Source organism: Trachemys scripta, chromosome 9 (genome assembly GCF_013100865.1).
Source record: "Trachemys scripta elegans isolate TJP31775 chromosome 9, CAS_Tse_1.0, whole genome shotgun sequence".
In the NCBI taxonomy this organism is placed as follows: domain Eukaryota; kingdom Metazoa; phylum Chordata; order Testudines; family Emydidae; genus Trachemys; species Trachemys scripta.
This window is the reverse complement of record NC_048306.1, coordinates 10,446,192-10,469,993: the sequence shown is the minus strand read 5'-3', so window position 1 is coordinate 10,469,993 and position 23,802 is coordinate 10,446,192. Positions and strand designations below refer to the sequence as shown.

General features: G+C 40.8%; 1 protein-coding gene across 2 annotated transcripts in view; it reads right to left on the bottom strand.

Annotated features, from left to right (window-relative positions):
- Positions 1-23,802, bottom strand: part of MAMLD1 (mastermind like domain containing 1) — a 338,436-nt gene that overhangs the window by 302,377 nt on the left and 12,257 nt on the right. The window contains exon 1 of one of the 2 annotated variants that reach the window (XM_034781139.1): positions 8,304-8,499. The exons of the other annotated variant lie outside the window; for it this stretch is intronic. Coding sequence (XP_034637030.1) covers positions 8,304-8,360 — 57 coding nt within the window. The 5' untranslated portion in view covers positions 8,361-8,499. Of the gene's footprint in view, positions 1-8,303; positions 8,500-23,802 lie in introns of those variants that run through there. 2 annotated transcript variants of the gene reach the window in all.

Sequence of the window (23,802 nt, the reverse complement as noted above, 5' to 3'; positions counted from 1 at the left end):
AAGAACAGGAGTACTTGTGGCACCTTAGAGACTAACAAATTTATTAGAGCATAAGCTTTCGTGGACTACAGCCCACTTCTTCGGATGCAAGAAGTGGGCTGTAGTCCACGAAAGCTTATGCTCTAATAAATCTGTTAGTCTCTAAGGTGCCACAAGTACTCCTGTTCTTTTTAAGTATATACATGCTTGCACTGCTCAATATCTTTGAGCCATTCTCTCCAGAATCCATAATGCCCCATAAATGGGCTTCTGAAAAAAAGAAATAGCTGTATCTAGCAACTAGAAAACAGGTGCCAAGCCAGCTCTGGTTCTCCACTCTTCTGAGTGAAAAAATATTGACAAGTTGTCCGTTGAAACATTTTAAATAATATTGTTCTCTTTTAGGGCATCATTTATTCCAACCCTGGCTTACAGCATAATTTCTTTCATTGCCTCAGTTGCACTGCCTTGTCTGATAATATTTATCTTGAATATTTTACTCAAAAATCTATTTTATCTCTGTAATGTAATTTTAAATCTCTCTCTAAGTACTGTCAAATGGGAAGAAGATAATGAAATTACTAGTGTGTTGCAAGGTGATTAAATTTACACAATGACTGTGGCTTTGATTAAATGCCAGAAGTGGAGGGGAACCTGTAATAATACAAAATCCTCTAAGTTATACTGTACTTTTCATCAGCTATGTATGTTATACTCAGAATTACAGTTTATCTTAGCAACAGTTATATTTTCTCTCATTGAAAACATGTACCAGGTAGAGAGCAAATACTTTATTCTGTGGATCCTTTCAGTATTATCTCATGATGTTGGCTTTCGAATGAATTTGAGAAAAAAATTGAATAGAAGTAACAGCTTTGCAAATGTTTTTTGGTTTCCAAAAATAGGATAGCAGATTTCTAGAATTCACAAGACTTGATCCATGGCCACACATTTTTCTTTATTAAGATGTTGTCTAGCATGTTGTTAAGCAAAATGTTTTCAAAGAGTTTCCATTTACAAATTATAAAAAATACTTCAAAGCCCTCAAGTTACTGTGGGGGTAAAATATCAAAAGAAATAAATGAACAAAACACTCCCCCCCGCAACACCACCACCCACACAGTGAGAATAGCAAACCCAACACTAATTTACAGAATATTTTTAATATTATTAAATCAGGGCAACCACATTTTTTGGGTCAAAATATCAAACAGAATTTCATCCCATCTTATACTTAGTTTACCTGCATGAAGTAATCCTATCTCATGAATTAGACTGTATGCAAGTACTGTACCTCTCAAGAATTATGTTCATTTCCTCCCTTGTCTTAGCTCTATTCTATTACTGCATTCCGAGACAAAACATGAAGCCTTTAAAATAAAAGATTATGTACTTTCTAGTAACAATGTACATTTTATTGCCGAAATAACACACATGGAACAGCTGTTTATCAGTCATATTAAGCATCTGAAATATATTTGTATTAATTAGACATGTTTTATCCATGTTTGTTTAAATATTTCACACAAGTAGTTCAAAACAACTTGAAAAGTTAACTGCTTTAAAAAGTATTCATAAAATCCATTCTTACCACTTTGAAATGAAACTGGAAGAGAAAGGAACGTAGCATCAGCATATTATTCACTGAATCTAGGCTGCTTTATTCACTGTGAAAGTAGTAATTTCCCTGCCATGTTTGAAGAACAGGTCTTCATTATATGCACTCCTATCAATACACAGCCTACATACTGCAAGGTGCCTTGGATAGATTCCCATCAAAACAAACTCTGTTAATGCTCTACAGGTTTTTCAAGGTAACATCACATCTATTCCTCAACTTGAGACGTCCTACTGTTCAGTTTCATATATTCAACAATTTACTGTGGGTCATTTACAAAGATCAAAGGTAGCTGTACCATGCCAACAACCACTGAATTTTACATTAACAGAAACCAAGAATCTGGCACAAATGCATCATTAGTAAACTGTAAGTTAAACTATTATTAGTGCTAAGACATCAAATAGATTTTAAGCATTTCTCTGTCCATCCAAAGATACACAAAAGCAATATCTCTGTGTACTTGCAACTAAAGCCACATAGGTTTCTCTTTAAAGACCTTTGGGTGACAATAGAACATTTTACAGATGCACAGAAACAACAAGGCTAACCAAGTTGTCTTTTCCAGCATAAATCAAGTACTGTTAGAGAACTGGTCAGAGCTCAATCTCTCATAAACCCACGTGATAGACATAATGGGAGAATACAAGACAGAATAATAAAGAGGAAATACTGGAGCTTTATAGGACACTGAAGACATTTTTCAGAAGTTTTAAAATCAGTTTTGTCCTTTGTGATCTTTATAACAACCCTCTGGAATCCTGAAGGTGAATTGTTTGTGAGCTGAACATTTTCCCTCAAAGAATGGCTTGGGTGAGGAAAGGAGAGAGCATGACTAGGGAGGAAAGAGGAGACTGGGGGAGACTTGGCGAGAGGATTAAAGGGGTATTTGGGGTAGAGAGAGGAGGGAGATATTGAGGGAATGGGAAGACTCCTTTTCAGGCAAAAGGGGAAATTCCCTTCTGATTGGCTCCCTGTCCAATTCTCCTGCCTTCAGGGGAAGTGCAGCCAATTAAATTTCTCTGCAGGTGCTGAGGAGCTTCCAGATCTCTCACCGTGTGGAGCAGTCACCTCTGCTCCAGAAGCTCTGTCGGCCCTTTGATCAGAGAGCCTCTGGCCTGGAAGGGGGTTAAGATGCTCACAATGGCAGCCCTCTGATTGGCTTTGAGGTAGGGCTGAAGAGCTTCTAGTCATGGGGGAAGTAAATAAAGGCTTCCTGATGGCTGCCCCACAGACAGGTGTGAAAACACACAGTCAAACTCTAAGTAAGGTGGTTTACATATTAGAATATGTCTATACTGCAAAGAAAAACCCGCAGCCAGACCATGCCAGCCGACTCAGGCTCTGGGGGTTCAGGTTTCAGGGCTGTTTCACTGCACTGTAGTCTTCCAGGCTCAGGCTGGAGAACTGAGCTCTAAGACCCTGCGAGCATCCTAGAGCCCAGGCTCCAGCCCAAACACAGAAGTCTACACTGCAGTGAAAAAGCCCCGCAGCCCAAGCCCCAGGAGTCCGAGCCAGCTGGTCCAGGTCAGCTGCAGGTTTTTCTTTGCAGTGTAGACATACCCCGAGTGACCAGCTGTTTTCCTAGGATTCTGAGGAGGGTCTGGTAACTGGGAGGATAATCAGAGCAGTACTCATGGGAGGAATGAGTGCTGCCACACCCCAGCTCCTCACTGACAGACACCCTCTCCAACTGTATCAGCACATCTGATACGAGATCATGGAGGGAACTGAGGCAGCTGCTGGAAAGAAGAAAGGAAATAAATCTACTGGATTGCCAGACCTTTGATTATTATAATTAATCAACACTGTATTTATTACGGTAGTGCCTAAGGACCAACCAAATACGGGATCCCACTGTGGTAGGCCAGGGGTGGGCAAACTACGGCCCGCAGGACTGTAAAGTATTTTAAATGGTTCTACGTAACACGACTACACAGAAACTAGCATTCCAAGTCTTTCCAATTCCACCCAGTCCTTCCACTACTCTTCAGCTGAAGGCTGTCGTCTCCAAACTCAAGGGGCCTGCTACTCACTCCTGTATGAAACAAACTATGAATTAGGTAGTGTGATGAATACTATAGCTCCTTTCATTTTGGAGAGGATATTGTGTTCTCTTACATAGACCACTTTTTCCTAGTCTGCTTATGAGAATGTCATGTGGGACTGTGTCAAAAGCCTTACTAAAATCAAGATATATCATGTCTAGGCCAGTAATCCTATCAAAAAAATAAATTAGGTTGGTTTGACATGATTTGTTCTTGACCCTATTATCCTGTAGGTGCTTACAAACGGATTATTGAAAATTGGTTCCAGTACCTCTCCAGGTATCCAAGTTTGTGTATAATTCTATGTGTTCTCTTTGTTCCATGTGTCCACTATGTTTGCCCTTCTCCATTACTCTGGGACCTCACCCAAACTCCATGAGTTCTCTAAGATAACTGCTAACAGTGCCAAGATTGTTTTAGCTAGTTCCTTAAATATCCAAGGATGCATTTCATCAGGCCCCGCTGACTTGAATACACCTAACTTATCTAAATATTCTTTAAACTTGTTCTTTCCCTGTTTTGGCTTGTGTTTCTTCCTCCTAGTTAATATTAATTTTATTGAGTATCTAGTTACAATTTACCTTTTTAGTATAGACGTAAGTAAAATAGGCATTAAACACCTCAGGCTTTTTGATGTAGTCAATTATTAACTCTCCCTCCATGCTAAGTAGAGGACCTACATTTTCCTTAATCTTTTTCTTGCTCCTAATGTATTTATAGAACTTCTTTTTATTGCCTCTTATGTCCCTTACTAAATGTAACCCATTTTGTGTTTTTGTGTTTCTGATTTTGTTCATTCCTTCTTGTGCTACTTTTTTGTACTCATCGTTAACTTAAAAGTAGATATGGAATGGAATAATACAGGGTTCTCTTCTGAATGCAAAAGTATACAGTTTTTTCATTAACAGCTTAGAAGACAGTAGACACTACTGTATGTTCATTGAATTTTTGGATAATACAAGATTTGGATGGATTGCAAACACTGGAAGATACGCTCACAATAAAACAAAGTATGTTAAAATGGGCTACGTAAGTATGAATAACCAAATGGACATACAAGTACAGGGGTGCTACCTGGATGGTGGCCATATATGTAGATACAGTCAGAATATATTGGGGAAATGGTAGCTAGCCAATAAAAACAGAAAAAGATCTAGGAGCTCACTGTGCCTAGATACCATAGCAATGGGTGTCAGCTAAATATTTTTAATAGACTATATGAGTTGAATACAACTCAATAATGCCCCCTCCCCTGCTTTTCATCCACCCTGAACACAAATGAAATGCAATACTCAGTTATATTGATAGGTATACCATGTGTAAAATGAAGAAAGTAATTATCCTGCTCTGTTTTGCACTGCTTAGATCTCCACTGTAATACTACATGTGTTACTGGGCATGACATTTTTTAAAATGGAAAGCTTGGAATATAAGCTTGGAAAGCTTATATTCTAGATAAAAGAAGATCAAGGAAAGAAGATGCTAGTATCAAAGGACTACAAACGTGACGGAGCTGTATAGAGGACAGATTTTCAGTTTAGTCAACAGGAAACACCACAAGAATGGGTTTAAGCTACAGCAGGGAAAAATGAAGTTAATAATTGTTTTCACCTGATAACTCTGAACTGCCAAGCATGCTTTTGGCACTATATATAATAGAATAATAATGATGATGATAATAAAAAGAATTAGGTGAAGAACAAAGCTGGGAATCACATTCCCAGGAGATGTTCAAGGCTAAATGGAGCTTCCACTGCTCAGTGTAGTTTAGGAATGATGCAGGTAGATGTTTATAGTTTGTGTTAGAGTATATTCATGGTTCAAGAACAGTTAAAATGTGTGATATCCAAATGTGCTGGTGATACCTAAACTAACGATGTAGCAAATAATGAGGAACAATGAAACTTTATTCAGATCTGGATCTTTCAGGTCAGCAGGTAGACAATGCAGTCAGTACAAAAAAATGCAATATAAGTTTAGGAACAATGAACTAAAATAGTGACTAATGATTGAAAGGGAAGAGTCATGCAGAATTCTGAACAGAAAAAGGGATTTAGAGGCTATTGTGGGAAAATCCTTGAAATCATTAGCCTAGCATATGGCTGCATTCCACAAAGCAAACAGGATCCTGAGCTGCATCAACACGGGGTAACAATACAAATCAAATGCAATGATAATTTCATTGCAAAGAGAACTGATTGACTTGAATTCTGTCTCGTGTAATGGATTAAGTAACAGTCACCTTATCACAGCAAGTGTATCCTTAGCCTCCGGAGAGAATGCTACCATAAAACAGGCTAATGTTAGGTGTGATTCTGTGGACTATTATTATTTTAAAGCAAAGGCTAAGGGATTGATTGTCTTGTCAGTGGAGAAGATACATCTTTAAGATCTATTATTTGAAATATTCAAAATTGTGAAGGAGATGCATAAAGTTATTTCCAAACCTGGATGCCTAAAATTAGGCTGTTAAATTCTTCACCTGTCAATTGGACTATGGAAATACTGATGATGTTTTCAGACGTCCTGCACTGTTTCAAAACAGTGCACCTTCATATAAAGATACGGAATCTTGGATTTCCTCTTTCTTTTTATCAACGCCACCTTTTCCCTCCAGCTTGCCTCCCACTTCCTTCCTTTTCCAAACAACCAGTTTCATATGCCTCATTTCTGGCCAAGGCAACAGGAAATAGAGCTTCCTCTATGGCCCATACAACTCTGTGTATTAGCCTTGCTGCCTGACCTACGAGAAATTTAGGGTGCTACCTCCAGACAGATCTTACTCTTTACTGGACCTAAATACCAGGCACATGACATTCACATGGGAGAGCTGAAAAAAATGTGTCAATGAAATGTGCTGCCATTTCTATTTGGTTTAATATTTGTAATTTTTTTATGCTAACTCATGATCTTCCAATAGTAATAGCAGAAAATGGATTATCTCTGAGGATCTGAAACCAAAATAAATACCTGAAAGATGAGGGTGCTAAGCACCTTTGAGGATATGCTCTGCACCTGCAGGATCAGGCCCTAAGTTTACACTTGCTATTACCATTAGGAAGTTCAGACTCTCAGGACCACAGAGGTAAACTAAAAATCCAGCACTAGATCCAAAACTGCATCGCCAGAGATCCACTTGGAACAGCTGAGGAGGTAGGGAGAAGGGTCGGGGGGAAGATACCGCTAAGTATTTTTGCATTCCCCTAATCTCCAAGCTTGTCAGGTGCTGGTTTGACCCCAAAGGCAACTTAAATCAGCCTCAGTCTGCTCTCAATTCTGACACTTGCAACCACTACAAAACGGCTTGAGCCACATGGAAATCATAAGCTTGCATCACTTCTCTGGCCTCACTCCCATCCTGGCCATATGCTGGCACACCCCATAGGTAGGGTCCCCAAAGAGTGGGGAGTACGTAATGGGGAATCCCAAGAAGAACTAAAGATGACTTCAGGATTAAAAAGAGACATTTCTTAAAATGACTGAACTTATTTATTTTCATCTTAAACTACAAGATGCAGCAATCTGTGATCTTAACAAAATCACAAAAGAACAGGCATTTTGAAAGGGTTGAAATAGAGAAAATTCTGAGGGATATCCTGTTTTTATTTGGGAGATAACTAGCATAAGAAGTAATGAGAGAGACAAGGTAGGTGAGGTAATATCTTTCATTGTAATATTGTATACAATCAGTTGTTTCAATTACTTATCAGTTGAGGTTCAGACAACCAGGCTGGTCAGACAAACAAATATACACTCCGAGGTCTAAGACAGACTGCGCTCATGCACTGCTTGCCAAACACATTCTAAGAACATAATTCTAGCACGTATCCGTAACTTTTTGTACACACCTCATACATACATCTAGCAAGAATATTAATTATCAGTGAATTATCAATTTTCTAATGATATATTATATGCCTCCTTTTGGATATATTTCATGACAACAGTGTGTTGGGTGTAGTGAGTATGTCAGGCCTAACGTGAGTTGCTGACACAGAGTAGTGACCCACCCCTGACACAGTAGAATTAGCCACTGGCTACTCCGCAGGCATCAAAGTTCCCTGAAACCATAAACTAAGGGGCCCCTTTCCCACTCCTTAACATCCATACCCCGCCAGTGGTTGCTTCACACCCATCTGGGTCACCCAGGTCAGTAAACTGTTCGGTCACCCCCAAAGGCATGAAACCAGATCTTATGCCACCCCAAGTCTGACCTGCTCCCAGAGGAGTTCTAGCTCACAGCTACCCTTAGCTGTGCAAGTGTCTCTCTATGCTTGGCAGTTTTGGGGGCACAGCACCTTCCAGCTGTGCCTCAGTTTCTCTGCTTCAGGAGGTGCTGGCCCCCAGCTAGTTATCTAGCTGTGCTAGGGTCCCACCACTCCTAGCAGATCTTGGGCCATTGCATTTTTTTAGCTGTAGTAGGACACACAGACAATTAACACTGACTCAATTTCCTGGAGAGGGATTACCCCTCGATCACTGAGTCTGGCTATGGCAGGCTTGTACCTGCGCCCTTGGGCTCAACCCTGTTACATCATTACAGAAAACAACATAAGAAAAAGATTTTCCCCACATTTCCACAGTTCAAATCCCAGAATAACCTTTAGTGTCCATAATGACTCAGGCTACAGACAGAGTGAGGGATCCATCATACTCACATTTGGTTGTCTGATCAGGCACACCATTATGTCCTTTCTCCTGGGTCCCATGGGCATGATTCGCCTCTCCTCTTCTACTCTAGTGGCCTGCGTTTATCCTGGCCAGCAAGCTTCTATTGCTTCAGCTCTGCCTCCTCACTCTGACACATGGCCTCCAGTTCGATCCCTCTCTCCCCCACTAGCAGCCTTTCCACTCCAGGGTCCACAACTCTGGACCAATCACCGTTGTTGCTGCCTCTGCTGGATAGTTGGGGGAACACTCTGCTTAGTTTCCTGCATTACCTCTCATATCCTTGTCTCTCTCATATCCTGGGACCAACACAGCTGTAAAAACACTGCAAATAATAAAGTAATGCCCTGTACATTTCCGAAGGGTGAAAATTGAAAACTTCTTCCTAAGGCCTGCTTTGATACCGACACAAACAAGAATGTCAAGAAAATGCCTGCAATGTACATTCCTATTGAATACACAGGAATTAGTCAATTTCAGTAGCTAATTAACTTGTAATCTTTAAACTGCAATGTTTCCTTGTTGCTATAGTTATAGCTTCTGATAAGGGTAGAGTTCAGCAGCTGCAGTACTTTCCAATAGCAATCTCAGCTATTAAAAAAGCACCCTTTGTTTTCGTACAGTACGAGGATAATGGGGGCAATACCAGGCACTTTCCCCCTTCTTCCTCACAGAGGCAGACAACCTTGGAATCACTAGTAAGAGTCAGACCACATGTTGGTTCTGCAACTGGCACCAATAAAAACTTGCTGCTAAATCCCATGGTATTAACTTGCTGATATGAGCAGCTCCAGATCTTCAACTGGGGGCCATATGTGCAGGATGTGTTAATACTCCAAAAAAAAGTCTGTTGAACTAGCAAGTTTTGATTACTATTACAGCTGGATTTTTATGTGCTAATTAGTTTCACAAATTCAACATTTGCGCATTTAAGCAGATTCCTACATAGGGCAAACAGCTGAAGTCACATAGACAGAGCAATCGCGTTTAGTTCCATGGCTTTTTACTGCGGGACTCCTCAAAGCGTCTTTTACTTGTTTTCAGAAGAGTCTATCAACTTTGAACAGGTTTTTTTTTTTAAGCAATTCTATTGTTCGCAGTTCCCCCGTAAAGCAATTTGGGTCACAGATGCTATGTTTAATTGTAACTGGTTACACCATCTTTGCTTAATGAGATTTGTCTGCACTGCTCCGTTTTATACAAAATTGGTTGGCCTCAAAAGAGTGCACTAGATGGCGGCAGGAGATTCAGGTAGCCTCTTCTGTTCATGCCTGCACATGAAGTAGCCATCATCTGGGTGTGTTGCTTTTACTCTCAGTTCCTGGGACTGGATTCTCCAGGATCAGCAACAGGCCATTCTCAGTAGAACACAGCCACCTCTGGAACCATAGGAGTCTCCCAGAATCCCAGGCTGGCATCATTCATGGATAATGCAAGGTGGATTTATCTTATTTTGCTTTTTCTTGGCTGTTTCTCGTTTCTTGTGGGGGGAGGGGGGAAATAATGAAAGGATAGTATTGTGTGACTAAGCATTGAAGTGGGATTCCATTTCCAGCTCTATCACAGACCTCTATCTAACCTTGGACAAGTCACCTATGACCTGATTTTCCAAAGTTGCGGAGCATCCACTGCTCTTTTGAGTTCAGTGGCAGGTACTCAGCACTTCTGAAAATTAGGCCACTTCTCTTTCTGTGGCTCTTTCTCTGTAAAATGGGGATAACGTGTCCTTAAAGTGGGGTGTTGAGGATAAAGTTCATTAATGTTCATGTGCTGTTCAGATCCTAAGGTGACAGGGGCTATATAAGAACCTCGACGGACAGATAATTATCATTTCCCAGTTCAATTCTAATTTCTTGTCTTTGTTTTATTGAGTTTAGTGACTCAGTCCTGACCCAATAGCTTCCTGCTGAGCACTGCTAAGAGCCATTTCTGCTATAGGTTTTGTACACATCCACTTGAGTGCTGGCATAGACTGCCACCATCAGCATTGTTGCACATCCCATTAGACAGTCACAGTGAGATGATTTATTATTTAACGACAGGCAATGTGGCAGAAGTGCTAGCATTACTTTTCTTAATATCTATTAAATGTTCAATACAACACTCTGCTGAAGGTCTTGTTGTTTCTCTGATGTACGGAGGCACTTTCTATAGATAATGCAGCAGTTCACATTGTAGTAAATATGAATGCCAGTAAAAGACCCGTGCTTCATTTTAGATCTGTGAACATTTTACAAATATCTCCAAAGGAATTGTGCATTTCACCCTTTGCAAAGCAAAAAACAAAACAAAGAACCTAATGTGCAGAATACACGGTGGAAAAACTGGAGAGAGAGAGAAAAAAGGTCGGTACTGAATTGTTTTGCTGAACACAGGAGATATTTGGACATACATTATCTCCCACGTGAGCACAATAAAATGTAGTGTCACAACCAATGTGAGGTAAAAAGCGTTATACCCATTTTACATATTGCTTCTGGCCCGTACCGCGCTAATGAGCCAGGGGATATCTGAGTTCATTCTCATGATTGTTTATAGCATGCAAGTCTTTTCGGATTCCTCAATGTAATTAGATGGCCAAATAGCCAGGGCAGCATAGAACATTCACTTATATAAGAAACTGTCCAGAAGCTTGCCCACCCACCCTCCCATCAGTCCAAGATCTAGGCACAGGGATACATTTCTGGCCTCCAGACTGCAACTATGAAAAATGAAACTGCCAGCCAACAAAAGGCAATTCATGAGCACAGAGAACAGGACTTTCACATAAGCAGGACCTAGGCTATGGAACTCACTGCCAGAACAATTAAAACTGACCATTACACTCCCCATTTGCAAAACTAAATGCAAAACTTATTTCTTTGACCTAACTTTCCCACCATAAATTCTCCTCACACACTCACCAACTCTTTATTCCATTCAAGCATTTTTCACTTACCTGATGGAAAGCAAGAAAGGGAGATTATTGTCTTTATATATTTTCACACACACACACACACACACGTCATATTCTACAGTGATGAGCGCAAACATGAGAACAGAAGGGAAGAGAGAGGAAAAAAATCAAAATCCTAAACATGGATGCCCTCAAGCTTTGTCACTTGGGCTCATCCATAATTATCATGCAACTTGGAGAGTCATTGCATAAAGAATCTATAATCATTCAAAGAATGGCAAATCCTGAATGAATATGCATCCAGCATTTGTCATGAAATGCTGCATTTGTTGTCATACGTTTGAAGAAATATATATTGTACCCATCAATATCAAATGCTATATTGGCCAAAATGGAGCGTGGCCAGTGGCTCTAGCAAGAATTTGAGAGTCAGAACCACTGGATTCTAAAGTGGCCGTCACTGACTTGCTGTGTGACTCTCAGAAACTCACTTAAACTTTCTTTGCCTCAGTTTCCCCACCTCTAAAATGAAAACACATATACATACCTACTTCGCAGGGATGTTTGTAAAGTGATGAACTGGGTTTTAGCCCACGAAAGCTTATGCCCAAATAAATTTGTTAGTCTCTAAGGTGCCACAGGTACTCCTTGTTGTAAAGAACTTGTAACACCTACCTCATAAATTAACATCTCTAAAGCACCTTGAAATCCTCAGATGAAGGGTGCCATATAAATATAAAGCAAAAGTAGCATAGTCTGTGCTCTGCGCTGACCAATCAGTTAAACTATATTATGGAATGATTGCTATGCAAGTTTTGTTCAGAAATTAAGAAAACAAAAATAGTTATTGAGCTAGTGGGAAAAAACTAAAGAACCCTCTGATACAGCTTTCCTTGGGAATCACAATATAAATAAAGTCTAGCCCAGGGGTCGTCAACATTCGGCACGCGGCTCGCCAGTGTAAGCACCCTGGCGGGCCGGGCCAGTTTTATTTACCTGCTGACGCGGCAGGTTCGGCCGATCGTGGCCCCCACTGGCCGCGGTTCGCCGTCCCGGGCCAATGGGGGCGGCGAGAAGCAGCGCTGGCGAGCAATGTGCTTACCCTGGCAAGCCGCGTGCCGAACGTTGCCAACCCCTGGTCTAGCCTATCATTTCTTTTAATTTTCTAAACAAATCTCTGAAACAGTAAGTTTGCACTCAGCTAGAGAAGCAGCAGAAGCTGCTACTGCTGTAATGAATGAAACAAGCAAATAAAGTAGAACTTTCCCCCCAGTGTTTTAAATATTTTTTTTAAATCTTCAGTTATTGTAAAATAACAGGAATAGAATCCTAGAATTGTAAGACTTGAAGGGACCTTGAGAGGTCATCTAGTCGAGTCCCCCGCACTCATTTCAGGACTAAGTATTATCTAGACCAGTGATTCTCAAACTAGGGCCGCCCTTCCTGCAGCCCCCATTGGCCTGGAGCGGCGAACCGCAGCCAATGGAGCCGCGATCGGCCGAACCTGCAGACGCGGCAGGTAAAGAAACCGGCCCGGCCTGCCAGAGGCTTTCCCTGAACAAGCGGCGGCCCTAGTTTGAGAACCACTGATCTAGGCCATCCTTGATAGGTATTTGTAAAACACCTTGGTTTTGAGAATTCCTGGCTCTTCCCTCCTGTTTGGTTATCTTATTGTTTTAGCTGTAGCTTTCATTAATGCTTCATACTATGTACATCAGAGAGAGAAGGTGGGTAAGGTAATATCTTTTATTAGACCAACTTCTATTGGCGAGAGAGACAAGCTTTCGAGCCACATAGAGCTCTTCCTCAGATCTGGGAAAGGAACTCCCAGCATCACAGCAAAATGCAAGGTGGAATAGATTGTTTAGCATAAATAGTGAGCAAACATTGTAAAGGCACCATTAAAGGTAGAGTGGCCCATTAAAACATCTGCAGTCATAGGACAAAAAGAGAGGGGATTAGTGGGTTACAGATTGTTATAATAAGCCATAAATCCAGTGTCTCTGTTCAGTCCATGATTTTTGGTGTCTAGCAAAGTAATAAATTTAAGTCCAGGCTCGTCTTTTGGAAGTGTTGTGCAGATTTCCTTTGGGGATGAGGACTGATAGATCAGATATAGAATGACTGCTTTGTGAAAAGTGTTCCCCCACAGGGTGTTTTTGTCTTTTTATCATTTTCCTGTGTGAGTTCATTAGACAGCGTAGTGATTGTCTGGTTTCACCCACATCATTGTTAATGCGGTATTTACTGCACTGGATGAGGTATGAGGTACTTGCCTGTTGTGATACGCATGCGTAGGATCCAGGGATCTTGAAAGGTGTGTTGTGGGGATGTTGATCATTGTAGCAGTGGAGATATGTCTTCAGGTTTTGCATCTGTTGTCTGGCAGGGCCTGGCGCCGTTCTGAGTTGGTGTGTCCTGGTCTGTGGGGAGGACAATGAGCTTGGAGAGGTTGGGGAGTTGTTTGAAGGCCAGACGGAGGGTTCAGAAAAGATTTCTTCCATGATAGGGGTCCTCATTGAATATGGATTTTAGTTGCTTGATAATACCTCATATGGTTTCCAGCGTGGGGTGGTAGGTGACAACTAGGGTGTACGGTCAGAGGGGGGTTTATTTCTGTATTGAAGCAGGTACTCCTGGGATATTTGAGAACGGAGGCACTAGATTTATGGCTTATTACAACAATCTGTAACCTACTAACCCCCCCTTTTTGTCCTATGACTGCAGAGGTGTTAACGGGCCACTCTACCTTGAATGGTTCCTTTACAATATGTGCTCACTACTTATGCTAAACAATCTGTTCCACCTTGCATTTTGCTGTGATGCTGGGAGTTTCTTTCCCAGATCTGAGGAAGAGCTGTGTGTGGCTTGAAAGCTTGTCTCTTTCACCAACAGAAATTGGTGGTTCAATAAAAGATATTACCTCACCCACCTTTTCTCTCTAATATCCTGAGGCTGACATGGATACAACTATACTGCACATCACTACTGACATGGCAGTTTAAACTTTCACTTCTGTGTAAAAAAAACCAGACATGGGTCTAACAGAAAACTGTCTAAACCAAAGGAAAAAATCCACATCAGGCATGTCCGCCAATCTCACGGTTCTATTATTGAATTTTTGTAACAATTTTACACTGAACAAACCATCGCAAAAGCATTTTGCCTCCTAATCTTCTTCAATATATAATCTCTAATTTAGTGGAGAATCAGCAAGTACAAAACATCATTTTCTCTTCCAGTTCTTAGTGTGCAGAAGTTGTCGCCATATTTTTTCCCAGAGGTATGTGTAGTTCTTTAGACAACATAGTGATGATTTCTTAGACACCCAAGACACCAGGGAATTTCCAGCCAAGAGCTTGTTGATAAAGTACCAGCTGACAGCAACCCCTCCGTCTCTCTTTGTATGATGTCCACTTTTAGCAGTAGTAATCAATCTGTCACTGCACAGACACATGACCACACCATACATTAAATGTGTCAAAGGACAGAAGCACCATGCCTAATGAAGAGACGGGGAGTCTCTTGAACCCAATTCTTTAAATAGGGAATCCCTGCAAATAAAATCCTGATTGATGTTTTACAATTGTTTAATGCTGTGCTTTGCTTGACTTCAGTGGGATTGCCTCAGGCATAAGTCAGTGCAGAATCTGGCACATATACTGTCTGGTTTGATTAATGTAGCAATTTTGGGGTACAACCATCTCTATCATATGTATGCAGAAAAAGAGAGAATAATTATAAACATGTATCTTGCTCATTTCAAATGAGATTTTCCAAAATGCCTAGGGGATTTGGATGCTCAGTTCCCATTAAAATTAATGAGAATCGGGTGTCCAAATTCAGCAGACAGATTTACAGATCCTAGTCTTGGTCTGAAGTTCACCTGGATGCGAAGGGCCGGTGCAAAGCCTCTCTACTATTTCTGATCTTAACATTTTTGTTGGTGTAAATGTTCAAATTCTGAATTTTATCCAGTGGGGGTGAATCTGATACAATAAAGATGCACAGAAATACTGAAGATAGACTATTTTGTCACAATAGAAAGTAATTGAAGGCCAGATCCTGCAAGGTCCTGAGCAATCTCAGCTCCTATTGATGTCAATAAGAGGTGAGAGTATCCAGCACCTTGCAGGAAGTGATCAGCACCTCTCAGAAGTGAGGCCTAATTACCTCAGAGAATCCTGGAGCAGGGAAAGAGTCTGGATACAGACTGATGAACTACAGTTTTAAAAGTATTATATGATGCACTCATTTAGAGTTTAACAGCAATATTATTGGAGGAACCCTCTAGAATAAAATAGGCTGCATAGCAGGGGGGATCTGAAGAGCTGTCTCTCATGCACACATACAATCTACGGCACTTTCTGTAAAAACTCAGAGGGACTCTCAGGAAAAAGTCCATTTTATAACCATAATATCTAGTTGTTCAATGGTATTTCTAAAAAGTACCTTTTCCCCTCATCCCTGTTTTCCTAGTGTCATATTATGGAGCTTATCCAGATGTAATCAGAGAGAATCAGGTAATTTATATGCTTTTCATTCAGTTCACTGTAAGACTCTTGGAGGATGTGATTAATTCACAAATAGCCGACTAGAAGAGTTGAGCATTAGAATAATTATTGACCTGAATGGACATCCTGGTTTTGTTCCAGAACAAGACCTACCTTTTGTGGTATACAAAAATCAATCATTCTTCCTAATTAGAACATGTGGAATTTGTTACAAAACAGGAACAAGGTTTGCCCCATTTCTTTGATATTTTGAACTTTCAAGCTACATTATATCCAGTTCATTATCATACTGCTTCCGGGACAGAAAATAGCAAGTAGGGTGAAGGGATGAGGGTGTTGATTGGATGGCATTGAGAATTTGAAAGCGGCTATGTTATTGTAGTTTTCTTCTTACAGGCAGCTTTTTTACCTGAATTTTGCCAAATTCCTTAAAAGAGAGAGAAATGTACAGGTCTGAAGAGGATTCATATTTTCAGCTTTACTATTATTATTTTTTTACTTTACTAAACTATATTATTCTGCTTTACTAGTGGATTCTTGACGCAAAATACGATTGACAGTTAACTTCAACTGAAAACTGACTCAGATACCATCAGTGGACTTCAGAAGTATTTCATACAATATTCTACACACAGTTTTTATAGAGTTTGTAACACAAACCCAAGCAGGCATAAACTATATGTACTTGGGTAAACAATTTTGAAATTTTCTATTGGCAACATTTCTTCTAGTGACTGGCAGATTTTTCTTGTTCTTCTTGTCTTTTATTAACATACTATTCGATAACTAATGGCAACTGTAATATTATTAATTATATTGGGGCATATGCAGTAGTACAGATGTAAATGACAGCAAATGGCATGTCCATCTTGGAAGAGTATGTTGATAACATTTAGAGGAAGGTATGAGAACAATGATTTAACCAATGTTCAAATTGCTAGCTACACCTTTGGCTCTTAGTTAAATGAATGAACAATAGTGTTTCATGGCAAATTTCTTTCCATTAATTTCCTGAACGACAAAGACTTTTGGATCATTATTCTTTAGAACCTGATAGGAAGATCTCAAAGTACATGTAGAGCAGTCATGGATAGGAGGCCAAGTAGCTCAGATTGGTAACTGAATATAAAGTCTTCCAACTCTAGGTGACCAGCATAAATCCTGCCCAGGTTGCTTGACTACTACAAGGTATGGCTTTTTCCCCATTGGTGTTTATTGTATTTCAAAACGGTGTCTTCCTGTCTTTTATCCTTTACTGTAATGATCTTTATTACTTTTCAAACCCACTTTGGGGTAAAAGATCTGTGACAGAGTGGAGGTAGTTGCAGAACAGATGTCTGTCTAGACAGATGGCATTTAAAAAAAATAAATTTAAGAAAGGGTCATCTCAGCAAGACATCAGTAGGAACATGTGGTAGGCAATGAGTTAAGCAAAACAATCCATTCCTAGGTTATGCTGGCAACATTGATGACAGGTATGAACAAAAGTAGCACATAAAAAAAAAAAAAAAAAAAAAAAGCCAGGCTAAAAAAAGCCAGCTGTATTTAAAAGATGGAAGAATCTGTGGTTGTCAAATGACAAAGGACAAAATTAGAAGTGACAGAAATTGTATTTGGTAGCTTCAAAATGGGAGGTTAAAAGAAAAAAATGAAAGCTATAAAAAACTTGACAATGTCTTTTTAACAAGCACTATATCTTGTGATAAAGTTGAATGGATCTCGGAATGTAATCAATAATTTTCACTAACCGCTTTCTGCAAAAATGGCAATAATCCTTTTGCTGGATTCTTCTCAGATATGTTCAGATGACATACAGCCGCTCCGAATTTCTTCGGATGATAATTCACTCTACAGAGTCAATTTCTCAGTAGACTAGCAGAAGAAAATTGTCTAAAAAGGTACAGTGTTCATATTTTGACAATATATCTTGACTGCTAGCAGGCTGGTGTCTTACAGAATATTATTTGAGAGCTTCACTTCAGAAAAGCCAGAGGATACTGTTATGGCTTTTGTATTGTATCTGAGTATTCCAACAATCCCAAAGAAGAAACAGAAGATGATTGTTAGAGACAACATAGCTTTACTTGAACAACAACCTTTTACGGACCTGCTTCTCCTTTCACTTACAAGACTACAAATCAGGAGTAACTACTCTGAGAACATTTGAGTTTCATAAATGTGAGGGGAAAATCAGGCTCTGTATCTCTAATATAACATCACCATGGGCTTTTAATCCATATGAATAAATCTATATAACCCAGCTGCTTGTTCGCTCATAGGCAGAATGTACTGAAACAATATAGCCCCCATATTTCTGAATCATCTCAGTACCCACATAGTACTAATGGATAGTGGGAAATCCTAAATAAAGCAGGGCTTTGGAGCGGAGCCCGGAGCTGGAGTGTGGAGCAGCTCCAGAGCAGTGGAGCTGCAGGTTTTTGCCTGGAGCTGGAGTGGAGCCGGAGCACAGCTCCAAAGCCCTGAAATAAAGTTCTGACTTTTTTTTTTAAATCAAACCACAAGCCTGTGGTGCACGAGATTCTCTCCCATGGACACATTTTACAGCAAACTGATTATTTGCCTACTTCTAACAATAAACAACTGGAGACCAGATTTAATAATTATAATGGTAGCATCTTGACTACTTCAAATACATTTGCACACAAAAGGCTAAAGAGGAAAGATGTTTAAACCATCTGTATGTAGGTTTAAAGAAGGTTAAAACTCTGGATTGGACTCGAGATCTCAGTTCAGTTCCCAGCTCTGCCACAGACTTCCTATGTGACCTTGGCCAAGTGATTTAATCACTCTGTGCTTCAGTTCCTGCTTGTAGAACTGGCATTATGCTATTTCCTTTGCCTGTCTGGATTGTAAGCTCTTCTGGGCAGGGACTCCTCTTTACTATAAGTGACTGTGATTTTCAAAACTGACTAGGAAATTTAACCACATAAATGTCATTGAAATTAATTGTAGTTTAGTAGCTAAATCACTTAATCAATTTTGAAAATCACCTAGTCAGTCTCAACCTATATGTACAGCTATCACAATGGGGCCCTGACATCTGAAGAAGTGAGGTTCTTACTCACGAAAGCTTATGCTCCCAATACTTCTGTTAGTCTTAAAGGTGCCACAGGACCCTCTGTTGCTTTAGTCTAAAGAAAATTCACCATAGTTTGTTCTTAACTCTCTCTGAGCTCTTTTCTTAAAGTTTAGAAGTCAAATACTCCTCCTTTGGAAAAACTCACAGGAGGGGTAAAAAGGCTTGTCAAACCCCTTGAGAGTGAAATGGTGGAGCTCCCAAGGAATGCTCCTTTCATTGGGTAGGACTTTCTGCCTTGCAGATGTTATGACTGATACTTTGCAGACTTTCTGAATTTGCAAGGAGTTTAAGACCCTATCCCATGGATCTGGGGTCTCTACAAGGGAGAGTCAGCCCCTCTCCTTGGCTCTTGGAACCCCTTCAGCCCTGGCTGCTATATTACCTATTATACCCCTCATCACCCTGCACAATGGGGAAAAAGGCCTGGAAGGAGCATTAATATTGGTTAGACCAACATTAACTCCTATACAGATTTCCAAACAGAGATCTGTCAAGTCTCTAGAAAAGGATAGTAGATGGAGCAACTGTTTCTTGTCCTTCCTCTACTCCAACACTCACCCCAGATGCAGCAATATAGTGTATGTGAGGAAGGCCTTCCAGAGAATTTTTGTGGTTGCTGCCGTGTATCTTGTCTTCCTCCCTGTTCTTCTTTGGAGAGACAATCTGCTTTCCTCTTCATCATGAGTCTTTATGTAAGGAAACTGATGCTTCTCATCTTTTGTGGGTAGGAGATTTGGTTGGAGAAGTTTGACTCTCACCATCTCCACATTTTAAAGTGTAAAGAAATTCCACCAATGGAATAGACAAACGCTTAACAAATGGAAAATACAAAGAGTGATTGCTAATAAACTACTTGGGGGGGGGGGGAGGAAAAATCCTTTAAATACCTGAATATGCAGCATGTGAAACGGAAGAGAGGTAGGGGCAGAAAAGACAGAAGCAGTATCGCTTCTCACTGCTTGTTTGTAGCATATGTACCCAAAGAACTCATTACCTCATTCCTTACAGGGACAATCATCTCTTCTTAGCCTCCTTCGTCAGTCTCAGCACTACTTAGTGCCACAGAACGGATAAGCAAAGAGACAAAGCCAATGAGGAGCAGCACAGGTCATGCTGTAGAAGGTGACTGTAATGACACTTTAGCTATTAATAATTTAGCTTAGTATTCATTCGTTAACATTTAAGTGAGGATTCATTGTCACATCGCCCATCACAGATGCACGCTAAGGAGATAACAGGTAGAAAGAAAAAGAAAAAAAAGAGAGCAGTAATAAAACCCTTTTTGTTGCTTCCAGGCATGTTCTGCGGTTTGGTTGCTAAGCTCAATGTATTTCAATGCTTTGCTTTTTATGGATCACTTAGTTGAACTTGTAACTAAAAAACACAGAACACTTTGGTTTTGAGGCAGTCCCATAGCCTCAAAATACATAGCTCGGAATACATAGCTGCCATTTCAGGAGGGTGTTGTTAGTTGGCTTTGGGTTATACATAGTTGGGAGGAACAGCTCCATATTAATTCCCCTTTTGGGTATGTTTAGGAGGCACTGTTCTGGCTTGTTTTCTGTTATATTTATAAGACCACGAGTCTGGCTCCTATCAAAGTCAACAGGACCCACATGTGTATGTCCTGCGTCAGAATATGACCCTGAAACTTTTGTTTTGTTGTCCAGAATTCCAAACATGCATAATAGCAGCTCTTCTCCTTCAAGGAGGGTCAGGTCATCAAATGGAACCCAGTTGTTTTCCTGCCTCAACACAGGTTGGGGTTCCTGGTATTTCTCCAGGATATTCCTTTTTTCCCATTCTTGCAGATGCACATGAAGAAAGAGTCCGGGTAAAGGCACCTTTGATTCTGAAGAAGAGAACAGCAGAAGAGGTTTAAAAAGGATGCCAGCTCAGCGTGTGCAGTGGTAAGCAGTAGGCACAGATGTTAGGTTGTCTTACCCCATGTCAGAACCTCACAATACTCACTTGATGGTCAGTCTGATAGCTGGGAATATATGCATGTCAGATATGGGTGGCTCAACCAGCTGATTCTAACAAAAAGCAACCCACCCACCCAGAGTACACTGGAGGGAAACCACAGGGCAGGCTGTTATGAGCTAAATGCTTCTGAGTTGTATCATTTTGGCCTTCATCAGCACTCTTCTTGCAAGGATCTCAACATATTTTACAAAGGAGAGCAAATATGATTACCCCTCTTTCACCACTGAGGCACGGAGATGTTAAGTGACATGCCCAACAACAGATTCAGTCTCCTTGATTTAGTTCCTAGTCCAGGATAACATGACCAGACTGAGATGGGGAAAGGCAGCCAGACAGATACCCTCTACTGCACGGAGGAACACAGCACCTCTACTCTCTCTCTCTCTCCCTTTTAGATAAGTATTTTCAAACCAAATGTGCATGACTTTCTGGTACTGTTGGAAGAAGTAAATATAATCTCTATGTCTCTTACATTGCCATAATACAAAGGAACACTTGAACCATATGGAAAGATCAATATACTATCATCACTAACAGATTACTGATATTTGTGTTGTTATTGTTATACTATATACCTGTACATATTCATCTTTCCTTTCTGGCATTTTACACTGGTGTAATTGAGAGGAAAATCAGGCCCTAAATGACCCTCATAAGTAAGAATCCAATTCTGTCAAGGTGGTCACAGATTCCATGACTTCTAAGGATCTCCATGACTTCTTCGGCTTCAGCCTGCCACAGCTGCGGCAGTGGAGCAGCTGTCAGTCCCCTCCCCAGGAGCAGCAGCTGGGGCCAGGGCCGGAGTAACGGCTGGGGCCGAGTCAGCCCCAGGGGCCCCCTCAGCCCCAGGGGTTTGGCTGATCGGTTGCCGGGGCCGGAGCAGCGGTCGCCGGGGCCGGAGCAAGAGTAGTGGCTGCCATCACAGGACCGGCCGACAGAGCAGCGGCCAGACTGGGTCAATCCTTTAGGAGGAGCAGTGGGGCCAGGGCATCAGTCAGCAGTCATCTCCGACTGTTAGTCCACCCCCGTCCCCCTCCCATGGTATTTTTAGTTAAAGTCAAGGACAGGTTACAGGCTTCCATGAATTTTTGTTTATTACCCACGACCTGTCCATGACTTTTACTAAAATTCCTGTGACAAAATCTTAACCTTATTCATGAGTTACCTCCGTGACAGAATCGGGTCCTTACTCGTGAGGTATATTTTGTCACCAATGGAGTTAAGTGTTGTTGATCAATAGCTAATTTTCTAGTTATAATTTTATTTATTAATCATAAACATTTAAAAAGAAAAGAAATACTATACTGGGCATCTTAGTTTAATAACTCTTTGAGTAATTAAACCAGGCCAGCTAAACTGCAGTCCCAGTTAATGTAAAGCATTTTTCAGTTTAGCGTGTTTCTTGATAGGGATGCGTTTTGAAAATTATATCTTCTTCAGTGAAGAAAGAAAGGGTTAGTTCTATATATTTTGTCTGTTGGCCACTGAAGATCTTCTGTTGATCTCATTATACAGAAAGACTGAGGCCTACATCCTTTTTACCATACTCACAGACTGAAGTCATAGGCACTAGAGAGGAGTGGCAGGACCCAAAGGGCCATGCCCTCCCCCACTTCTTAAAATTTGGCTGGAAGGAAGAGTGCTGTGGCCTTGCTTGGCTGGCTGGCACCACAGCCCACCCTGGATCATGCCATGTGCCAGGTGGGTCCTGCTCTGCATCATCCCACATGCCACCAGCTGAATCGTCACCTGCCAGCTGCCAAAATTGCAGCAGTGGTTCCTCTCAGAGCCAGAGACCAGCCAGGTCGGGGAAGTGTGATGGGCTGAGGGCTCACTAACATGGAAGGGACATGAAGGAATGGGGCAGGGGCGGGGAACAGGGCAGGAGAGGGTCAGGCCGGTTGTGGGGAGGAGGCAAGTGTTTTGGCAGCATCAGGTCTGTGGGGGAGGGGTTTGGCTTCCCCACTTCTGCAGTCCTTCCGACATCTATTACTGAAGTAAATGGAACTACTCACATGACCAAGGCAAGTAGCATTTGTCCCTCAGTATACGCATTTCTAGTCCTAAATATTGATTCTCTTAGTCAAACACAAGCATGGTGGAGGTTAAACAACTACTGGCGAGCAGGTTCTGTTTTAACAAAGGTGTTAGGACTGGCTCAGATGAATAATTAAAGCATTACCCTCAAGTAAGGGAACAGAAAAACGAATGGATCTGATCCTTCATCACTGAAAACAAAGGAAATGTTGCCATTACTTCGAATGGAGCAGGACAACCCGTTTGTATTAGTAATGTGCATAAAATTAGATTTATTAGTAATTTTCCTGGCATTGTAAATAAACATGATTCCAAAAAGGATAGATGCACTCCTGTATGGAGTGCAATTAAAAAGGGAAATTAACGAATCAGTGCTTTGTTGTGCTTGTAATTTGGCTGAAAATTGTGGTTTTGCGGGCTTACAATTTGGATCTGGGGAAGAATGCAAATGAAAACACAACAGTACTTAGCAACTATTTGTTTATTCCTTTGTTCTCAAAACTGCACAGAAAATTACTGCCTGCCTCTGGTAACTGGCAATTACAGGCAAAAAAAAAAATTAAAATTAAAATACAATATGTTATATTATCAAAACTAAAGTAGGCTTTTCCACAAAATAAACAGAAAACAACCCCAGGCAAGCAGCAGGTAACAAACGAGGAAGATTCAGCTTCTTTAAGAAGGCCTTTGGCTTAACACATCTGTAGGTGTCTATGACTGCTTCTGTCAGCTCAAGATGGATGGTGCTGCAATATTAAGTAGCACCAAAGGATGAAAGGAGCAGCATATAGGAAAATTCTGTACAGCCTTCACATCCCTGAAGCCCCGCTTACCAGCATGGTACCATAGCCCCAGGGATTAAGAAACATTGTGGCTTTATAATTTAAATATTGATTAAGGAAACATTTTACATATGGGAATACTCAGCTGCAAAACTTTGTTAAATTGCATTTACT